Source organism: Aplysia californica, unplaced genomic scaffold (genome assembly GCF_000002075.1).
Source record: "Aplysia californica isolate F4 #8 unplaced genomic scaffold, AplCal3.0 scaffold00811, whole genome shotgun sequence".
Taxonomy (NCBI): Eukaryota; Metazoa; Mollusca; class Gastropoda; order Aplysiida; family Aplysiidae; genus Aplysia; species Aplysia californica.
In genome coordinates this window covers 148,571-170,759 of record NW_004798081.1, presented here as the reverse complement: position 1 = coordinate 170,759, position 22,189 = coordinate 148,571, and the positions used below count along the sequence as shown (strand labels likewise).

Below are 22,189 nucleotides of genomic sequence, written 5' to 3'. Positions count from 1 at the left end.
TTTTGGGGGGGAGGGGGTGGAGGGTTTATCAAAACAGACTGGCTCTAATCACGCACGACACACTGCGATGCGATGACATCACATTCACAACCTTGTGCTTCGAATGTCAAACTGAACAAGGGGAGCTAAGTAAGTCTGTCAATCTACAATTTTAAAAAACAACAATATTCACTGCGCTTCGAAGCGACGGTGGGTACTCATTTTATAAGCTGTACTACGCTCCGGAATGGGGGGATTATTGATTTTTTTATAAAGGTACGGTTGGGGTAGGGGTGGGGTTGAAGGCAACAGCGGATGACAAAAACTGAACTTGGAGTTCTGAACTGCCCGGTTACCGTGTACGTGACACTGAGACTACCTGCCCGGTTGTCGGTTACCGTGTGTACGTAGATATTGAGGCTACATGCCCGGTTATTGTGAACGTGACACTGAGACTACGTGCCCGGTTGCCGATTACTGTATATGTAGACACTGTGACTAGGTACCCGGTTACCGTGTACGTACGTGTAGACACTGTGACAAGGTGCCCGGTTAGGTGTACGTAGACACTCTGTTCTAAAAAAGTGATGATTTTGCGTAGCGCGCTGTTGGCTCTGGCAATTTCCAAGCTCCTTCCCCATATTTTAGCTCTACTCCATTTACAGCGTCCTTGAGTCCAATCTCTTGTAAGTGCTTAAAATTTCTTGTGCTTACAAAACTTTAAAAGAAGGAAGTGGCTATCCTCACCCGCTTGAGAATAAAAATACGATCAACCTCTCACCCCGGGTGAGACTAGCCAGCATTGCTAATTTCGGACTACTGTCTATCGGCGTGGATGATCAAATTGACAAATGCTAAGAAAAAATGACGTTATAGCACAAAAGTATGCTAATTTGATCGTCTATAAAGATGCTATATATGGCTATTTAACTTTTCGAATTGAGCCGAACTACGCGGGTCGCCATTTTGTTTTGCCCGGAAGTTCTCGCAAGATCTACTCCTCCCCTCTCTCCCTGTCTCTAGCAATGCCAATCGGGCTTTCCCGCGAGGCGAAAATTTGGTCCCCGTTTACGGGCGATTTTGCGGACCCGGCCGAAGCGTAGGTGACTAACTTTGTCAACTTCGGTCTGCTCTATTTCCGAACCAATCCGAATGAAACTCGGCAACCAATCAGAAAATAGGGCAAACTAATGATATGTGGACGTTGAAGTTCGTACACATAAATTAACCTATACTTTTGGTGTCGGGAACACTTTCGTATCGTGTACACCGAAAACTATAAGGAGTTTGAATTTCAACGCCCAGATGGTAATAGATCTATCTATCCTCTATAGTGTGCTCAAATTTGAGAGTTCTATGTCAAGTAGTTGTTTAGACCCGATCGTAAATCTACGACTACCCCCCTATCCAAAGCGGCTTCGCACGGAGACCGGCCATTTTCCCCTCACTCTCGTGGCAAATGTATGTCAATCTAGCATGCCGTACAATTAAAAATTCCTTTTCCCTGTTGAGACGCGAGGTTATCTCGTCTCGGGGTGTTCGCGTCTCAACGGGGAAAAGGAATTTTTAATTGTACGGCATGCTAGATTGAATTAACTTATCTTTTACGGTTAGCATGGTCTAAAGTCATCATAAAAAGCTTTGCAATTATTTAGTCACGCTGCGGACATATATTCTTAAAGATCCCATGTTGTGATACGATGCTATAAATAAAATGGACTCATCCCGACACCCCTTTTTCGCAAAATCGTAATATGTACACCACAATTTTAATTATAACAAAATAACTACGAAATTGGTAGTAAATCTGACTGCAGAAATGATTTCTACACTCAAAAACACATCGGGGAGCCAAGTTTCTCTCGAACACTCGGATTAGTTACCGAGATATCGTCGATTTTCTTACAGAATCTGCTACTGCGTGGTCCACTTTTTAGGAGTATTTTCCTATATGTGGGTCATCCATATTTTGCCGACCTTTACAACCCCAAAACTTTTTTATTTATGAATTGATTCTCAAAATTCAAGAAGCATGATTATTAGAATTGAAAATTCTTTCTTAGGTACCAAAAAAAAGGGGGCAAAAGTGAAAATTTAAATTTTCATTGGCATTGCTACTGTCTCTTTCTGAACACTGTCTATCGTCACTATCGATGTGGACGATCAAATGGACCAAAACAAAGATTTAAAAATGATGCTAAAACACAAAAGTAAATTAATTTGATCGTCTACAAAGATGCTACAGCTACAAGACTTAACTTTTCGAATCGAGCCGAACTACGCCTTAATTTGCCTTAGCCTTAAAAAGAAATCGGATCGAAACGGTCGATCATTTGCACTGCGTCGTTGAATTTTGTTTGAACTTGCTTTCGCACCTAAATTGACGTACGCCTACTCTTAGTCTTCTTCTTCTCAGTTTACGTACTGTACGGCATCAGAATCAATCTCTGCGGAAGAAGGGTGCGGCACAAAAACAGAAAACCAAACCGATCAGTTAGTTTTGCAAGTTGCAAAGAAAATAAATAGGCCTAGAGTCTAATAATCCAAGTCGGCATGACTGACAAAGTAGGAATCCCTCAATGACGTTAAACATGATGGCTGTTACACTATAAATATCGCCCAAAGGCGTTTAGTTGTCGTTCTCTAGCTATCCGAGTGGTCAGCGAGTCATAGGTTCAGTGGTCAGAACGATGGAGAATCAGAAGTGTCAGAACGGTCCTGAAACTGGGAAGTTGGGAACTCACAGCCTAGGACAGCCAAACAGAGTACTAAAATCTGGTAGATCTATACAAAATCCTGTCAAACGAATCTGTTAACATCATAATTCATAAATCTACCCTAATCAATTAGGCTTCGTAATAACAACAAAGAACAGAATCATCTACACAAAATTCTTACCTCTGATACCGGCCATTTTGTCAACAAAAAGTGACATCACATCATAACTTCCTGTCAAATGTGAATAAACCTGGATTGGAGAGAAAGAGAGGTCTTTTTCGAAATTTAATGCCAGCACATTCCATTACGGATTCTGAATTATTTTTTAAAAGATGTTGTGAGACCATAAACTCTCTAGTGAGACAAGAAATGAGAATGAGGTGAAGAATACGAAACAGAGCAATCAAGTCTGCACTATTCTGGGTAAATTTTTACTTTCACTCCCGCACACAGATGCACTATGCTTCTTGGGTCAAACTGCAGTAGGCTAACTGTAAAATTATCAAATTGAGGGTTAAAACAGGGGGGGCATTCCCCCCACCCCCCTGTTACCCCCCCCCCCACCCCCAGATGTTCTTTTGCCACAGCGCAGGCCCACCTGGAACCCCCCCCCCCCTCCCCGAATGGTCCAAAGCACGTGTCTATCTCGATTAAGAACAGATCAGATATTAAAAAGACTATGAGATCTAATTTGCGGCGGAAATGAAGTTGATATTCGTGTTCAGCGCATCAATAATTAACAAAAAATTGACAACTGGTAGCTAAGTGTGAGACAGGAGGGAAAGTAAAAAAACTACCCTATTCGACTGTAATGAAAGTGTGAGCGAAGAGCGCTCCTTGGCGCAGAGATAATAATAATAATGGATTGCATTTATATAGCGCATATCCACTTATGCAATGCTCTATGCGCTTAACATGATACATATAATGGATTTACAAATCAATTTTAAAGATACATAGTGTTACATACTCATGCAAACACATATTCACTCACGCACGCACCAGACACATATACATACTCACATACACACATACATACATATGCACATACGCACATACAAACTCACAACGATCTACAGCTTGGATGCATTCTGTCTAATCGAAATATGATGAAAACAGAAATGATTTTAGTTTCTTCTTAAAAATTTCTAGATTTTCTGCTTCTCTGATAGTTTTTGGAAGCCTATTCCAAACAAGTGGGGCAAAATATGAAAAAGAGCGTTGGCCATATGATTTGAATTTTATTTTAGGCTTAACAAGGGTTGTTTTGTCACTAGATGATCTGAGATAAATGTTAGGATGGTAAAACATGGGTAGGTCAAGGGTCCTTGGGGTAGGCTCAAGGCCAAGGGAGTGTATAAATATCACGGGGGAGGCGGGCGGGTCAGAAGGAGTGAAAGAGAGAGAGAGTGAGAGAGAGAGAGAGAGAGAGAGAGCGCGAACGAGAGAGCGAGAGAAAGAGAGAGAGAGAGAGAGAGTGTGTGTGTGTGTGTGTGTGTGTGTGTGTGTGTGTGTGTGTGTGTGTGTGAAAGAGAGAGGAGAGAGAGAGACAGAGAGAGAGAGAAAGAGAGAGCCAGAGACACAGAGAGAGCCAGAGAGAGAGAGAAAGAGAGAGAGAGAGAGAGGGGGGGTGCGAAGGAGTGGTCACAGCGTGTGCTTGCTTTACTCTAGGCGAAGTGAAACGAGACACCAGCATAAAGGGCCTCCGGGCAAAGGTGAATGCTAGGGGCGGTATCGCTTATGATAAATTTTTGAAATTAAGTTTCAAGTAAATATTCAGTCTAATGCAATGTGTTTCTCAACAATAATTTTTAAAAACACACTTTGCCGATTTGGAGGCGCCCTAGAAAGACGATCAGTGGCGTCTAGTGGGGTGGGGCTAGCAGCTTCGGCTCCCACCTTTTTCGTAAAAAAGTTATGTCTCTGGCTAAAATTAGTCTAACACAAAACATTTTTTTTTATGTTAAAAGGGACAAAACATAATAATGTATTCTAATAAAGGTTGAAACTCCCTGAACATCCAAACAGAACTCCTGAGATACAATTGGTAACTCGAAGAGTTATCTGATTGGTCTGGGTGTCTACTAGGCCTACACTATGACTGTAGCTCCATCCAATCATGCGCTTTTATGGCCGGAGAAAATGATAATTTCATTGATATGTCTTTTAAGCCCCTGACGCTTAGGTTCCCATATATACTGAATATCAAGGGTCCTGACCTTGCTTGGGTCAAGGCCGAGACAAAGAAACTGATGCTTCTTGGGCTTGGGAGCTGAATCCGCGCTATGGGCGTGCCTTGGCATGGATTGACTTTTGACCCACTTTGCACAAACTCGTTCTCCAAACCCTAGCCACCCCCTCCCCCCTCACCCCAATCCCTCCCCTTTTTTCCTCGACTCTGTGTGTTTTCTTTAGCGAAGTGATGATTCAATGGCACAAAATATATAAATCTATATTCTTAGATTGTGTGTTGAGCCTACACGTGAATGAAGTTTAGAGCATGTTAACTGTGTACGCCTGTGTTCTGTGTTCAGACAAACAATTTACTGAAAAAAGCGCGTTATTTATTGTATTGTATCAGTGAGTTGAGGTTGTTTAAAACTGGAATCTAATATTTGTTCTTCAATGCAGCAGCAATGTAGAATACTTATTGAAAAATCTTTTTAGTTCTTTTCTGTAAACTATGTGAAGCTTACACCCAATACTAAATATAGAGACCACATCAAACGGTAGAATTTTCGCACCCTGTTGTGGATGGGAAACAAAAGAAATGTTTTCATCATGAATGATTCATCTTGAAGAATTTATTGTTCTACGAAACAGTCATCGGCAAATTTGTTCACATGAAAACCAAAGGACACAATTAAAGTATAAAGACACATTTTAGAGTGCATCCATTATCCAGGCTTCAAACATGGTAGGCCTATTGCCACTGACAATGTTGTAATAATTTGAATCAATTTTTATTTTTACGTTGCCTTATGCGTGTTTCAGTTTCACTGTCTTTTCAGTCTTTATCCATCCTTTATGATTTGAGCGATCTCAGTGTTTGGTCACGGTATCACCCTCTTTACACGTTACAACCCATACGACGTCACCGCCTGCTTCATTCCCTGATACACACACAGTGTATCAATATAATTACACACATTAATAATATTATTTGGTTTTTATAAAGAACTCTAATAATTATAGGTTTGAAAAAAAAAGCAATAGCCCACATAATGACAATTAAAAATTAATTTTTGTCACACACCTTTTAAATCTTGTGTGGGGTGGGGTGGAGAAGGGAAGACGGTAACAATGCTCAATTAATTGTCATACATGTACTGTCGGCCCCAAACAGTCGAGGTTATAATTACAATATATTATAGTGTAAGTCTTCGAGCTAATGAAGGCAGCAGGGTCTTGAGATGTTTCTTGAGGCATTTGAAAAGATACTTTGGTCCCGTAACCCGATCAGTATGTCAGACGGCGATATGTTGGCGACCACATCGGGACAAAGATCCACCCGAGCGCTTCATAATAATTATAACAACGGAGAAGATGGCTTTTGTGGGTGGGTGTGTGTCTGTGTGTGTGTACTCGTGGGTATCGTCTCATGATATATAATCTTGGCCTATCTTAGCTTAGGCCAACCTGGGGGACAGGGGCAAAGTCCTCTTGCAAACTCGGTGCATTAAAACACAATTTGGCCAATCAGAGAGCGCAGCGCCCGTCCCGCCCCGCCCATTCTGCCACAACACAGATCGCGCATGTTGGAGGAAAAGGTTTTATTTTTCATAGTTACGTCCCCTTCGTCGTTGTAGTTGTTAGTTCCTGACCTACGACGAGGCTACAACTCGGTGCAGAAGTCAGATGTCAATCGAAAGAGTTTTATAGAAGAAAGTGTTGCGTTCAAAGTCTTGCTGCAGAGTTTATAAACCATTTTCCCCTAAGTTCTGTTTTTCACAAGACATTTCGAAATTACTGACGATAACCATGGCAAAAGCGATTTTACTTTCTTCATTGTTCAAGTTCAGCGCAGGACGACAGCTGTGCCGAAGTCCCGCTTCCTATGTAAGTTTTTATATTGCGTGTCCAGTTACTTTTATATTAAATTGTTGTTAGATCTCTAGATCTAGTGTTTTAGCCAAGTGTTAGCATCAATGACCCCCCCCCCCCCACACACACACCCAATAAGGGCAATTAGCAACGAATGTGCCGTGTCCCCACTCCCCTCGCCGCACATGGAACAAATTTGGGGATTCTGTCTTTTGCTAGGCCTGTTCAAGTCTCTTGACTTGTGTGCTTTTACTTGATCTAATTCAAGTGCAGCAGCTTGCCTATTAACCTATTATTTTCTGCAGCTGTTACAACAATGATGATGACATGCCATGAGTGGCTCTGATCAAGAGAAGAGTTTTATTTTATTAACCCTATCTGTACGCTGCAGGGTCATTTTGTACCACCAGGGTTGTATTCTACACATTTTAGAATAATATACTTTTCTAGATTGAGAAAATATCTAATCTAGATTCTAGTATGAAGATCTCTGCATAGGGATTGGATTAATGAGAACATTTCTTCTTTGAAAGTGGTAGCACGTGTCAGAGTTCTCCCATGACGGCCATGTCGTATGGATACGACTATAGGAAAAAATGATGTACGGATAGGGTTAATAATAAGAAGACAGTGGAGAGCCAAAAAACCCACATTTTTTTCTCTCAACAGCCAGTTGCTTTGAATCTTCAAAACACTTTTCCCATCGCCTATTAAGTAAGATCAATTCCGGATTCTAGATCTAGAGATATATTCTAGATCTAGATTAGATCTTTTTTTTCTAGTAAATAAAATAAGAATAAGATGGAGAGTGGAAAGGGAGGTTTGGGGTTGTGTGTGTGTCAGTATGTTTTTGTATTGATGCACGTGCGTCTTTGTGTGTGTGTGTGTGTACGTAAACCAGTGAAACGCCAAACCAATGTGTGCCATAGTGCTGGGCGGTAATCGATTCGATGCATCGATACCCTGATACCTTCAGGGTATCGGAATCGAATCGATACTTTCGAAAAGGATCGATATGGGGACTAATTATTCCCAGACAATTCACTGATTCAAGGGATGATACTCTTAATCTTGTTGTTTTCAAGTCCAATCGAAACATCTGGTTAAAAAAAGAAACGCGCTCTTCGCTTACAAATCAACATGGCATCAAGAAAGACTAGTATTCTGTGGGAACATTTTGAAAGGATTATAATCCTTCACAGGTTAAGTGTTTATTATGCAAAAAAACATTTGCATTGTCAAGTTAATGTGTTGATTTTGGGTGCCTGGTGTGTGTATTGGTAAAGAAAAAAAGTTTATTGATCAAGTACAAGAAGGTCTATTAGGTATCGGTATCGAATCGATTCCTTGAAAAAGTATCACTTCGCATCGATTCCTAAATTGTGGTATCGTCCCAGCACTAGTGTACAAGCATCAAGACAAAAATGTATCTCTTAATTTATCTTGTCTTATGATGTCTAGGTAGGCCTATAGATCTATGTCAATGTGGGTGTGACTGTGAGCAGGGCCGGCTGGTGGTTTGTGAAATTTTAACTGACCGGCTATCGTATTCATACAGTGGAAACCTGACATAACAGTACTGGGATGATGGGACCAGAGAAAAAGTCCTGTTATATCAGATCCCTGTAAAATCAGAAATTCAAGGGAAGTAAGCATTTGTGGACTAATCCAGGTGTATTTATTTTATTTTTCATGGGTAGCATAGCTGCTAGAGCTAGGCTTTTGGCTGGATCGAAGTCTGCAGCACACCGCAGCACTCTCTCGCTTCACCCGCTGCATGTGCTTGCTGTGGCGTGGCTTGCGTGGGCTTTCTCCATCACTGCCTTACTCTTTTTCTCTCTCTTTCTCTCTCTTTCTCTCTCTCTCTCTCTCTCTTTCTCTCTCTCTCTCTCTCTCTCTCTCTCTCTCTCTCTCTCTCTCTCTCTCTTACTCTCTCTCTCTCTTACTCTCTCTCTCTTACTCCCTCTCTCTTACTTTTTACACATTGGGCTCCGATGAGGTCCTGTTATTGCCGATAACTTTTAATAGAGGGACAAAGAGTAGGAAAAAAAACAGGGATTCCCCGCTATTATCGGTTCCCTGTTATAACCGGGCCTGTTATATATGGTCTTCACTGTATTAATCTCCAGGCCCCCCACCCTTCCTCTACCCCCAGTCTCTTTGGTCTTCCTCTCACTCCCCCCCTCCCTCCCAAACACATACACACACAGACACATTTTATACCGGTATGTTTGCTCCCCCCCCCCTTTTTTTTTCCACGAAAAACACACACACAAACACACGTAGAGCCCTTGGGAACATGGTCCCCTAGCCGCCATTAAAAATCCTTATTTTACATAATGATAATGTTAACGAGCTGATTTATAAATATTTCTGTTTAAAAATTTCTGAAGTAACAAAGAACCAAGTTGTACCACACCACTGACACTGTCAAAAGTAGACCATGTCTAGGTAAGATCCTAAACAATAGGAATACAATACACTTTACGCATACACACATTGAATAAATCAAGCACACAACTATTTCCTATCGCAATTCTCATAATACTGTATTAAGCGAGAAATTATGTCATATATATACTAATATCAGAGCACTGGGGCTGGGGTGAGAACGGAGAAAAGGGGGAAAAGGGGGGGGGGGTCCAGACTGACAGCTAAGTGCTGTTCACAAGTCAGCCCTCGACTCTCACCTCCGTTAAAATTCCTGTTATATTATATAAAGACTGGCCTGTGGGTGATTGGCGGGTGCTCTGGTGTGGTTTGCTCCTTCTTTCCTATGGAACATATATCATCCTTATCTCCCCCTCTTTCTTTTTTATGTTCTTTACTCTCTTGTAACACCGCTAATCTTCTGGCACTCATATGACCTTATGCAGTTGCGAACGCCGTAAAATCTCTACTAAAACTAAACTAAAGACTGGCCAAACCACCAACTCGCCGGTTGTACTTTTTGGGGCCAGGTAAGGCTGTTCCAGGAAGTAAGCAGTGAACAGAACACCAAACAGAACTGTGGATGTCTCAAAATTCAATTAGCGATAAAGATTTGAGCCATCATGACAGTACATATGTATGTTAACTGAAAGTGACTAGAGACAGGTTTAATGCTAAATTATTATTGATAAAATTATAACATGTACTGTTCAAGATAGTTTTGTCCTTTGTAAGCTCCAGAAGGCCAAATTGGCAAGAAAGGTGATCTTCATGCGGGCTCTTTCCACTCTGAGGGCAATTGCTCAATTTTTAGCCCTGGTTGACATCACCACTGAGCATGCGATATGAAGGTGCGCATCATGACAGCAGCTGAGGTGACAACAATGTTGTGAGCAAGTGAGATAAACTGAGATTTAGGAACGAGTTTCTGTGACAACACATCGGCGAGCCTTTATTGTCTCGTTGAGCGTATTTTTATAGGGAAAGTGATGAATGTTGATAAATTTTGATATTAATTTGGATTTACTTAAAACTGAATAAGAACTATTACCAGCAGCCAATGTCTTGTGCACTACAGTTGACTTAAAGTGACCGGCTCTGCCGGTCTTGCCCAGTTAACGAACCGCGGCTGAATGTGAGTGTTTAAAAAGAAATGCTGTGAAATGAGAACGGAGGGTAAGTTGAAATTAAAAGGTTGTGTTGTACAGGCTGTCGTCTTGGGCAATGCCATTTTATAAATATATAACCCTTCCAGCCCCATGCGTGTATATTTTCAGCAGCGCTTGTACCTCCCACTGTCCCAAGAGCGTATATCTCAGTTTAGGGGGGTACAGAATTTGCGCTTTAAAAAAAATTAGCGAACCTAATTCAGCTTTAATTTTCATATTTTTTCATTTACCTTTAAACATTGTCATATGTTATTATGTAAACCTTATTACAAAGATACTCTATCACTTTTTAGAATGCATGTCTCTTCTTCTGAAATACTGCTGTATTGGCTGGGACTTGGGTTAGAGAGTGCACAAAAATGGCTAGGGCTGGAAGGGTTAATGTTAATCTTGATCACAGAGAACAGCTGCTCACACAAATTAAGATGTAAAGTGCTAAAAGCCCAAACGGAGTGGGCGCTATAGGAATCTACTAATTATTATTATAACTTGTACCTCACGAATTGGCTCAAGGCTCTTTCCGCATGTAGGTGGAGAAGAGGCACCTCTTCAAGCTTTAATCAAATTGACTGTGCGGGCCCCACAGTGTTGTGCTTAACCTTTAGTGTCCCATTACATTGCAGCTCCATGAGTTCCATATCTGCTGAGATGTCCACATCAATGACAAATTGGTTTCAAAACAGCTCGAGATTACTTTGTTCGTGAGCTCAGTTTTTCAATGAAGTGTGCATTTGGGAACACCATGACACTGACTTGGTTCCCATGGCTTTTCAACAAGGAAAGTGAGACAGGTTGCATTGGAATGTTTTTGTCTCCCATAAATGTGGCTTCACTTGAAATGCCTTCACTACATCATGCATTATCAGTGAACAAGTGGTCCTGTCCCTGGAGCTGCTGTTTAAGACATTAGAATCTTGAGTGGTAATGCAGATAGGAACACCAACTCACTTTCCACTTTTCACACGACCAAATTGTGGGGTCTTTTCATTTACTGCTGTCCTTGAACTGACAGATTTTCTGGATTAGATGGAAAATTCATCTTATATCGTCTTGCAGGACGGGATAACATTGTACTCTGGGCTGGATGTGGACGACTTTTGACTTTTGTGTAGTACAGTACAAGAACAGACCTGATCATCCATCAAGTCGATGTGTTCAAAAACATGGGGGGTTATACTTTTACTTTTGCCAGACCCTGTGCTTCCCTCCTCTTCCTCCATCCCTCCCGTAAGAAACACCCAATAAGTTGTTTAGTAAAGATCACTGCAGCTTTAGTGTCAAATGGTTTTGGGTTGGAAAAGAATTGATCAAATAACATGTATTCTCTAAATGAACTTACTTATTGAAAGTAGAGTACAGAAACATGCACATTTGTGTCAAAATATTTTTTTTCTTTAAATTTTCATAATAGTTTGATTGGAAATGCTGTGTAAATGAATACTTTCTTGTGTTGTTGGCCTGCAATGTGATGCCAAGCCATTGTGGCAGTTTGTCACAACTCACAATATACAGTATAGTGATATATGACATCATCAGTTTCTGGGTCCGGGATGGGGGGGGGGGGGGGGGGGTGCATGTGTTTGTGTATGCATGCACATGTGTAGTTGTGTATTGATAGTGTCTAGTTGTGTATAGTGTGTAGTTGTTTTTTTAAAAATACAGTCAAACCTGCTCTGTCACCTGTATAAGACAATCACCTGTATTATATAGTGGAGTTCATGGTCATTTTCCATTTCCTCCCTTGCATATTTTTCACACTATAATAATGTGTGTAAGATAAGATGGTAACCTTCAGCCACTTTTCTCCATAACAAAAGGCTGTCTTAAGACCATTTTACTGTCCCAGTTGTTTTATGCAAGAAAAATTCTGAAATTATGCAAACTGAGCCCAAAAATGTGAAATTATGCCACTCTGTTAATTTTAACAAAAAATGATAAAGGAAAATAATCAGACCAAGATGACCCAAAATAGACAGAGCTGGAGATCCTTTGTTGCTGCCCTAAACGCCAGATGGCGTAACGGGTAGTAAGTAAGTATGCAAAAAATGATAAAATTTTGCTAAATTGTGCGGAGTGCATAAAACCACGGGGACAGATTTTAACTATATTTTACCTGCAAGAGTGTGTGTGTGTTTGTGTGTATTGTGTTGTGTGTGTGTATTGTGTTGTGTGTGTGTGTTTGTGTGTATTGTGTTGTGTGTGTGTGTTTAGGTCAGCTTGGGTCAGTTTGCAGTTGTTAGTAAGGGTTGTTTATTAAACTGTCTGTTGTTCTTGCTCTATAAAGGGTCGAGAAAAGCACGACTGTTCCTATTGTTAAGTTACAGGAACTAGTTTTGATCTGAAATGGAATAACTGTTTGCTCCTTTTTGAGTTCAGGCTCAGGCTTGCTGTGCCTTGTCCTGTTGTCAGATTCGGGGTAGAGGGTGAGGGTGGTAAGGAACAATCTGAAAATACACTTTAGTATAGACTCTTTGTCAATAGGTAATATAGTCGTAAATGTGACTTACAAAAATTAAAATATTTGATTTACATCGAAATGACAATTATCGTACATCAATGCAACAGATGTTCATCAATATCACTAATTAATAAACAGTTTGCATGATTGATGTTCCCTGGCATGACATACATTCATTGATGTGACAGATATAGATCAACATTAATGTGACAGATATTCATCTGCCTGACAAATACACATCAATGAGACGGAACATTAGCATGGAAAATATATATTAAATCAACATGACAGATAAAGATCCTGTTGTGGTGTGTTGTAGTATATCAACGCCCTACGAACACTTGAGAGGGGGAGATAAGGGGCCATTCTTTGGACTCTGATCTCTCAGGGTTTGCTTATCAAAGTCCCTCTTGGAGAATGTGGTTTTTGGTATCAATTGATCAAAGTCCAGATAAAGGTGGGAGGAGATTGAGATAGGGTGGAGGTAAAGTGGGAAGGAGTAAATTTTGGGAAAAGTAAAATAGGTTAGTAGAGAAAACATTAAAAAAAAATTTTTTGATGTAAAAAATATGAAGAGGGAACATAAGAAAAAAAAGCACGACAGAGAAAGAAAATAAAAAGAAAGAATAAAATAATAGGAAGGCGGAGAAAGAAAGGAAGGGAGAGTGGGAAGAGGAGAAAATAAGTAGGGAAACATTCACTGAACTAAATGATCATTTCACAGCTCACTTTTAAAACAACTATTAAGATGTTTGTTTGTACATGTATATTGTATGCCTGTGCATATGTGTATGTATAATATGGGTTTGTGGAGGAATATGCTGGGTTTTTTTTTTTTTTTTGTAAAGTGTTTTACGGCGCTCGCAACTGCATAAGGTCATATGAGCGCACAGGACACACCAAATATTTTCAGTTGTAAGGAAATTTTGAATTTTGCCCGGGTGGCGGCCGAAGCCTACTCTTATCGATTTTAGACCACCAAGGGATCTTTAACGTGCGCAACTTGCACACGGGCCCTCCGAGGTTTTTCGCTCTTGTCCGGGAAGGCTAGGTGTAGATCTTTCCTACCAGAAGATCAGGGGTGTGGCAGAAAGACAGCAGTAAGGAGGAGCCAAGGAGTAGCAGTAGAAAGGCTGCAGAAAGAGTCAGGAGTTCAAAGGAGGGGGCAAAGGAGGTGAGGGGGGGGTGGGGGCAGAAAGTGGAAATGAAAGCAGACAACAGAACATTGCTAGAGAGACAGGAAAGGAGGTGAAAGGAGACAATTTTAGAGCAGAAAATTTTTCGGTCGCTACCTGGATTTGAACCCGGGACCTTTGAATGAGAGGCCAACACCTTAACCTCTAGGCCACGAGAACCCCCTGAGGAATATGTGTAGGCTGTGGTATTAGTATGACAGTTGAAACTGTCTAAGGCACCACCCATTGTTGAGGAGAGATGTGGCTGTCGTACAGTTTCATTATGATGTAAAAGATGTGCGTGGGAGAAAAAAAATAGAAAGTGGCCGTTTGTATGGGTGATTGTTTTGTACAAGTGGCTGTTAAAGATGTGCGTGGGAGTTTGTATGGGTGATTGTTTTGTACAAGTGGCTGTTAGAGCAGTTTCAATCTCTCTCTCTCTCTCCCTGTCTGTCTGTCTGTCTGTCTGTCTGTCTGTCTGTCTGTCTGTCTGTTTCTCTCTCTCTCTCTCTCTCTCTCTCTCTCTCTCTCTCTCTCTCCCTCTCTCTCTCTCTCTCTCTCTCTCTCTCTCTCCCTCCCTCCCTCACTCTCTTTCTCTCTCTCTCTCTCAAGCTCTTTCTCTCTTTCTCTCTCTCTCTCTCTCTCTCTCTCTCTCTCTCTCTCTCTCTCTCTCTCTCTCTTTCTCTCTCTCTGGGTGGTTGAAGGATGTGTATATCTGTCTGTCTGTCTGTGTGTTTCTCTTTACTCTAACAAAACAAAATCTCTCTCTCTCTCACTCTCTCTCTGTGTCTCCCTCCCTCTCTCTCTCTCTGTCTCTCTGTCTCCCTGTCTCTCTCTCTCTCTCTCTCTCCTTCCCCTCTCTCTCTCCCTCTGCATTTTGTTCTTAGAAACAGTTTATATAGGTAGAGATTTGTGATTTGTTTTTAAACCACATTTTGTTTGTAGTGAATTGAATTTACTCTTTGTGACCTTCTGAGTGTATAGAGCTGTGCCGTACATTGTCATCTCATGTCATTCTGAGTGTATAGAGCTGTGCCGTATATTTTCACTTCATGTTGCGTTTAATGTCCTTCTCAGATCCAAGCCCAGAAATTCTCCACATCAAGAAGACGTGATGCTGAGTTCTTCTCATCTGCTGCTGATGCGATCCATGATGTGAACGATGGAGCCAAACTGTTAGTTGGGGGTGAGTGTGAAACTACTCTCTTCTTAAATACAATGCTTGGGTTTGATAGACTATACTCTGAGATATTGCTTTAGTTTACCATCCCTTTTTTGGGGATGTGTGATATTGTGCACTTTATTCCTCCCCCCTCCTGCTCCCAGGTCCTCCATTTTTTATGTACTATTTCTCCTAAAGGTTGGTTATGTAGTATTTCCTTCCAAAGGTCTGTGTCTTATCCATGTAATTTTTTTCCTCAAAGGTCTGTGTAACGTTTTTGTTCAAGGTCTATATGTTGTCTACGTAATGTTTCTCCGAAAGGTCTGTGTGTTATCTATGTAATATATCCTTGTAGGTCGGTGTATTTCTATGTTATATTTCTCTTCAGGTTTTGGTCTGTGCGGTATCCCAGAGAACCTGATTAGTGCTTTGCTGGAGAGGAAAACTCGTGGTCTGACCGTGGTGAGCAACAATGCAGGGGTTGACGATTTTGGCCTGGGACTGCTGCTCAAACAACAACAGGTACTGGGAAAGAATATTTGTCTGTCTGTCTGTCTGTCTGTCTGTCTGTCTGTCTGTCTGTCTGTCTGTCTGTCTCTGTCTCTGTCTCTCTCTCTCTGTCCTCCCCTCCCTCCCTCCGCATATGTCAATCTGTAAATACAGTCAATATTGTCTAAGACAGCCACTCCTTGTCGAAAAGAAAAGATGTTGTCTTAGACTGGTGAATGTCTTACACTGTGTCATTATAGTGTAAAAAATAATGCATGGGGGAGAAATAGGAAGTGGTCGTTTGTACAGGTGATTGCAGTACCTCTAATCTTCAGCACTTATATTAGCGTATTGTGTTGCAAGTGCTGTAAAACTCTTACTAAAAGTAAAAGCATTCAAGAACTGGACTGCTATCCATCATACTACTGTAACCATGTACCCTACATACTGTACTGCCATGCAACACGCTGCTATAACCGCATGTTTTACTACTATATAGTCCTACCACCCTATCATATATCCACTCACCACACTACTATGCACCATATTACAGCATCCCCAAGTACCTTATTGATGATTTAGTAGTTGCATTTACCAGCATAGTCAGTTTTCCTGAATTTACTTGGAAAAAAGTATTGATCCCTATCTGCAATGCTGCTTTTATATTTCATATAAAACTTATAAGTATTAAATTTGATGTAGTATTGTTCTCACCTATCTGAGGACATAGCCATGCATTTATATCACAGCTGCCAACTTTAAATTGACCTTGTTTCCTGATCACTCATAGGGTCTCAATAGATTTTTATTTGTGTCTGATCACCTTGTGCTCTGTTGTTCATTATACCAAGTGTATCATGTCCCTTTTGCTGTATTCTTTATCTTCTCTTGGTAGATGCTTCAGAACAAGTCTTCTTTTGCTATGGTCTTCTGATCAGTTTATGTATAATTTCCCCCTTCTGTGTTCTTCAGATCAAGTAATTGTAAATATTTTGGTTTCCCAAATATTTTAGGGGGCTCTCGTGGCCTAGAGGTTAAGGTGTTGGCCTCTCATTCAAAGGTCCCGGGTTCGAATCCGGGTAGCGACCGAAAAATTTTCTTCTCTAAAATTGTCTCCTTTCACCTCCTTTCCTGCTCTCTAGCAATATTCTGTCGTCTGCTTTTGTCTCCTCTTTCTGCCCCCACCCCCTCACCTCCCTTGCCCCCTCCTCTGGGCTCCTGACTCTTTCTGCAGCCTTTCTACTGCTACTCCTTGACTCCTTCTTACAGCTGTCTTTCTACCACACCCCTGATCTTCTGGTAGGAAAGATCTACACCTAGCCTTCTCGGACAAGGGCGAAAAATCTCGGAGGGCCCGTGTGCAAGTTGCGCACGTTAAAGATCCCTTGGTGGTCTAAAATCGATAAGAGTAGGCTTCGGCCGCCATCTGGGCAAAATTCAAAATTTCCTACCAACGAAAAAGTATTAGGTGTGTCCCGCGCTCTCATACGACCTTATGCAGTTGCGAGCGCCGTAAAACCCTATACTAAACAAAAACAAAAAACAAATATTTTATACCCCCATCAACACAATTTAGACCACAAAGGAGATGGGCTGCTTCCAAACTGACTGTCAGGGCCAATCCAGGCTGAGTAGGATACAAAATCCTAGCAGACAGACTGAGATTCTTGATAAATTGACTTCCCCACTCAATTATCAAATTCTCGTCTTATGAATGTCACGCTGAAGATTTCACAGCTACACCACATATAATGTGTATTGTCTCCCCTTTTTAAGTTCTTCGGATCAAGTGTATGTGATTTTCTCCCTTCCACATTTTTGGTGAGATCAGGTTTATCATCTTTTCTCTCTTTGTTCCTCAGCTATCAGAACAAGTTTATCATCTTTTAATTCTGAGGTCCTTAGATCAAGTTTGCCAACTCTTCATTCTGTGTTCCTCTTCAAACCAAGTGTATTTTCTCTCGTTTCTACATTCTTCAGACCAAGTGTATTTTCTCTCGTTTCTACATTCTTCAGACCAAGTGTATTTTCTCTTGTTTCTACATTCTTCAGACCAAGTGTATTTTCTCTCGTTTCTACATTCTTCAGACCAAGTGTATTTTCTCTCCTCTCTCTATATTTCAGATCAAGCGTATGATCTCCTCCTACGTGGGTGAGAATGCTGAGTTTGAGCGTCAGTACCTGAGTGGGGAGCTGGAGGTGGAGCTCACACCACAGGTAGGCTGTTCACTTCTAGTACTTCTACTTTCCTGCTCTTTTGTCTCTCAATTCAAGCTGCTGTTCAGTGCGTTTTCCTGTGTGTTTGCAGCTGTCATGTATAGTGTTTTGTACAGAAAAGTCTTGTGTGCATTGTGTGTAATTCGCTACCTTTAAAATTATAAAGTTATCTGTCATTTTTGACCGTTTTGAGTTACTGAGATCATGATGTAAAAAATCAAATGTTCTGTCTGCTCTATAATTTTTTTACTTCAGATTTCTCAAAACTAGGTACTGAGCAGATAGAACTTTGTAATTCTAAGATAGCGAATTGCTGGGAATGTCCTGTGTTGCGAGTAAATTAACTAGACATTCTAAACAACTACTCACAACACTCTAATATATCATCAATGATCATGGTGCTGCCGTTATGGCCCAAGTCAGACTTAAGCAATAATGGAAAGTTGCTTGTTCCCCTCTTCACATAGGGCATCAGTTTGAAATAACATTTTTCAAAAGTGCCAAGCTGTTGTTTTCTTAGATTTAGACATTTCTGACATTTTTTACGAAAAAGTATATTACAAAATAAATAGGGTTTTCTGGATTTTCTCAACAGTGCAAAAAATGAGTTAGGCCATATTTTGGCAGCGCTATGGCGATATGCGTTTTTTGGGTGTTTTTTGGTAAGAATTTGTTATCTGTTGTTTGTAATTGTTGGGAAGGTAGGCGTATAGTGTGTGTATTGCATGTATTTATTGAGAATAAGAACTTGTTCTCTGTACCACCTTTGTACTGTCACTGGTTCTCCATACCAGAGGTGAAAGATTTCCGGCTCCTTCCGGAATTTGCGGCTACTTAAAATCATCCGTGGGCCTCCCTCCGGCTACACCGGCCGGACAAGTCCTCCATAGCTGGCATGACAGTCATTTTTATTTCGTCGGCGTGTGACAAATTTTCGGTTAAAAAAAACAAAACATATCTGCCGACGGCCGACACCAGTACTTATGGTAGTGCTGGGTACTATTTATTTTAAAAATCTCCGAATGAATAGGTACCTAGTATTGAAAACATTCGAATGGCCGAAAAAAAAAAAGAGTCAGAAACTAGGTACCGAGTAAAAACAGGGTGACGGGCCAGATCCAGGAAATCGCAGAGACCTGGGAATTTGAGGAAATCTGTAAATTGGCTTTTCACGTTTTGACAGTATGTTTAACGTGAACAGGCGGCTATGGCAGCATGCGGAAGTGTGTGACACCGGGGCTCGATCGGGAATATCAATATCTGCTTTCGTTACCACCCAGAACTTGGCCCGTGATGGTCTGATAACGCAACATTTGTGACATGCAGGTCGTGCACTATAAACGCAGTGTCGCCATGAAAATAAATCAAATTTTTGTCTCTGTGACTCTTGTGAAAAAAGAAAAAAAAGCGTCGTCGGATTGTCAGCTTCTCGGCTTTGTCATCGTGACCGGTAGGTGAACCTGCACGCGTTCGTGTCACATGATAAGGCATCGTGTGAGTACCGGCGGTAGATTCTAGTTGGGGTCGCCAATGTTCATGGCAATGTGGTCTCGGTGGCCTAGTGGTTAGGCTCTCAGACTCGCAACCGTAAGGTCGTGGGTTCGAATCCCGTCAGGGGCCCGATGTTGTGTCCTTGGGAAAGCCACTTTGCCCAAATTTTCCTCACTTCACCCAGGTGGAAATGGGTACCCGGCTATAGACAGTGAAAGATCTTGTCAGTTTGATAGTGTTTGAGCGCGTGAAATCCGCAGCTTGCACTGTATGCTTCCGCGGAAGCTGAGAATGTTTCTGAGTGTTCTCAGAGAGTCTGCTGGGGTAATAATAGTTGTAAAGCGCCTAGAACATGCTTTTGAGCATGGATGTGCGCTATATAAATGCAATTATTATTAATTATTATTATTTCATTCAAAGTCTGAGCGTTTGGAAGCATATGGCTACGGGGGGTGGGGGTGGGGGGAGAATTATATTACTGATTTTTAAAAAAAGATTTTCTTGGTGGGGATGATTGGAAGGCAACACCAGAGGATAAAGAACTTGGAAGCAGATTTTATGGATTTTTTTTATTAGAGCTCTCTACAAAGCGCGCTTTGGTGCCAGCCTTGTGTGGAATCAGGATCCGTCATACCTTGTAAACCTTGTTATTGAACTAAAGTGTATGTGTTTCATGGGATGAGTGATAGTAAATTATAACTATATTTTAGCTTTCTGTTCAAGAGTGGCAGATTTTTAGTGTCACTGCATGTTTACCTCTCTCAGTTCTTACAACTCTCGCACTGAATAGGTCTACTTGAGCCATTCAAGTTTTTACTCTACTTTGAGTTTGAGCAATTATTTTTGTCTTTCAGGTTTATAATATGAATCATGACAGCAAGACTCATTCTTGACAGTCGATTTTCTGGTTCTAGGCCCTTTCACAGGCTCAAAGCAGGATTCGTTTTTGTAATATACAGTCAAACCTGCCGTGACGGCCACCTCTATAAGACGGCCACCTGTACAAATGGCCACTTTCCATTTCCCCCCTTGCGTTTTTTTCTATATAATTTAACTGTGTAAAACAGGCACCTGTCCAACGCAGCCACGGCCACCATATTTTAACACACAACCCCTATCACACTAAGCAATAACACCTGTCTTAGACGGCCTCCTTAGTGACTCCCGTTACGTTTTGTCATAAATTATACATTGGCCCGTGGCATTGTGGGCGAGCCATCATAATTCAATCACCTGTGGTTGTTGTTAGGTAGTCCCTCCAACCGGTCTTGTTGCGTAGGCCCCTCCCACTGTTGACCAATAGGTATCAAAATTCCAGCTGCTGGTGAGGTAAGAGTGTGATCCGTCATAACCCATAAGCCCCGACTAGAACTCATACACAAATTGCAAGTGAGATGAGTGGTCACTGTTTACCCAGTCTGTAACAAAGTAACAAAGGACGTCAACATGAACTTGCGACAGAAACGTCGCTTGTTCTCCGAGTGGTGGCGACCCATGTGTTTGTTTTAACATGGCACTCGGTCTTCCTCGTCTGGTACATTTCGTTTTATTATCACCCTTGGGCAAAATCAGCAACAACAACAACAAAAAAATTACAAACAAAGTACAATCCAACAATAACATCAACAACAAAAACAACAATGCGGCCACTTTCGATTGGGACCTCAGATGGAAATGGTTTGTTTTCTTCATCTTGATCAGTCCTGCCTAAGACGGCCACCTGTCTAATACGGCCACTTTTTTCCTTGACAATAGGTGGCCGTCTTACACAGGTTTGACTGTAGTTTATTATATATATAAAATGATGGGGGGAAATATAAATCAGAAAATATGTAACAAGTAAAAATAGGAATAGACTGAAATACATAAGTCACACAAGACTCCAGTGCCACACTGAAATTTTGTTGACAGGAATCATGTATAATGTTGGCTACGTACTTCTGTGTGTGTGTTTCTGTGTATTATATATGTAAATGGAGCATATGCTGTCATTGTTATGTAACATACCCCCTGGAAAATGGATGGCACCCGTGGAAAATTGAGAAGCCTACCCCATCCTCCAGGCGGCGTGAATTTACCATGAACTTTTCAGGCTGTCCGTTCTCTAACAACAGAATTTTCAGGCTAAACTGTCTCTTGTCAGTTTCACCCATGCTCCGTACTTATGTGATGTCACTGGTCCTCTGTACAGCGGAATCCTGTTATAACGAGAGGGAGGGGGGACTGGTGCGAAATCTCTGTCATAGCAGGATTCTCGTTATAAGAGATCCAGTAATAAATTCAAGGGAAATAATAAAGTAGGCCTATTCTATGAGTTTTGTATGGTAATCTGTTTATTTCTTTTTGTTATCTTTCCTGATGAAGAATTTGTTCAACACAACTTCTAGGTTTTACTTGATCAAAAATTGAATCAGGTTTCTTTCTCTAGCGCTAGCAATGTTGACAGCTCAGCGTTGGCAATCAGAAAGGAAAGGCTCTAGGCTACCTTGCGGGTGTTGTCCCCCACCACACCACACCCTGTGGTGCGTTCCCTCTGCTTGCGCACATGGGTACACACCACACCCTGCTCATGTCACACATTCGCTCCATCCATCATCACTTCACTGTGACCTCCCCATCCCCGCATCAGAGAAATGAGAGGCATAGTAAGCCTAGAAAATGTAGACTAGTCTGGCCTATCACATGATGCGTACTGCTTGTCTGTGCATGCCACACCCTCCCCATTCATTCGCTCCGGCCTTCTTTGTTGGCACAGGTGAGATCTCCCATTCTTTGTTTCGCTAGATCACCAACAAGTTTCTCAACCGGGGAGGTTTTACATATGTATAATTAGCCTATGCGCTGCGTACAGCAGCAG

General features: G+C 41.4%; 1 protein-coding gene across 1 annotated transcript in view; it reads left to right on the top strand.

The window, feature by feature from the left end:
* The first annotated feature begins 6,502 nt into the window (after window positions 1-6,502).
* The window catches only part of LOC101863621 (succinyl-CoA:3-ketoacid coenzyme A transferase 1, mitochondrial), a 44,357-nt gene continuing 28,670 nt past the window's right edge, over window positions 6,503-22,189 (top strand). Inside the window, exons 1-4 of the mRNA XM_005109747.3 lie at window positions 6,503-6,756; window positions 15,051-15,159; window positions 15,524-15,657; window positions 17,749-17,841. Coding sequence (XP_005109804.1) covers window positions 6,679-6,756; window positions 15,051-15,159; window positions 15,524-15,657; window positions 17,749-17,841 — 414 coding nt within the window. The 5' untranslated portion in view covers window positions 6,503-6,678. The remainder of the gene's footprint in view (window positions 6,757-15,050; window positions 15,160-15,523; window positions 15,658-17,748; window positions 17,842-22,189) is intronic.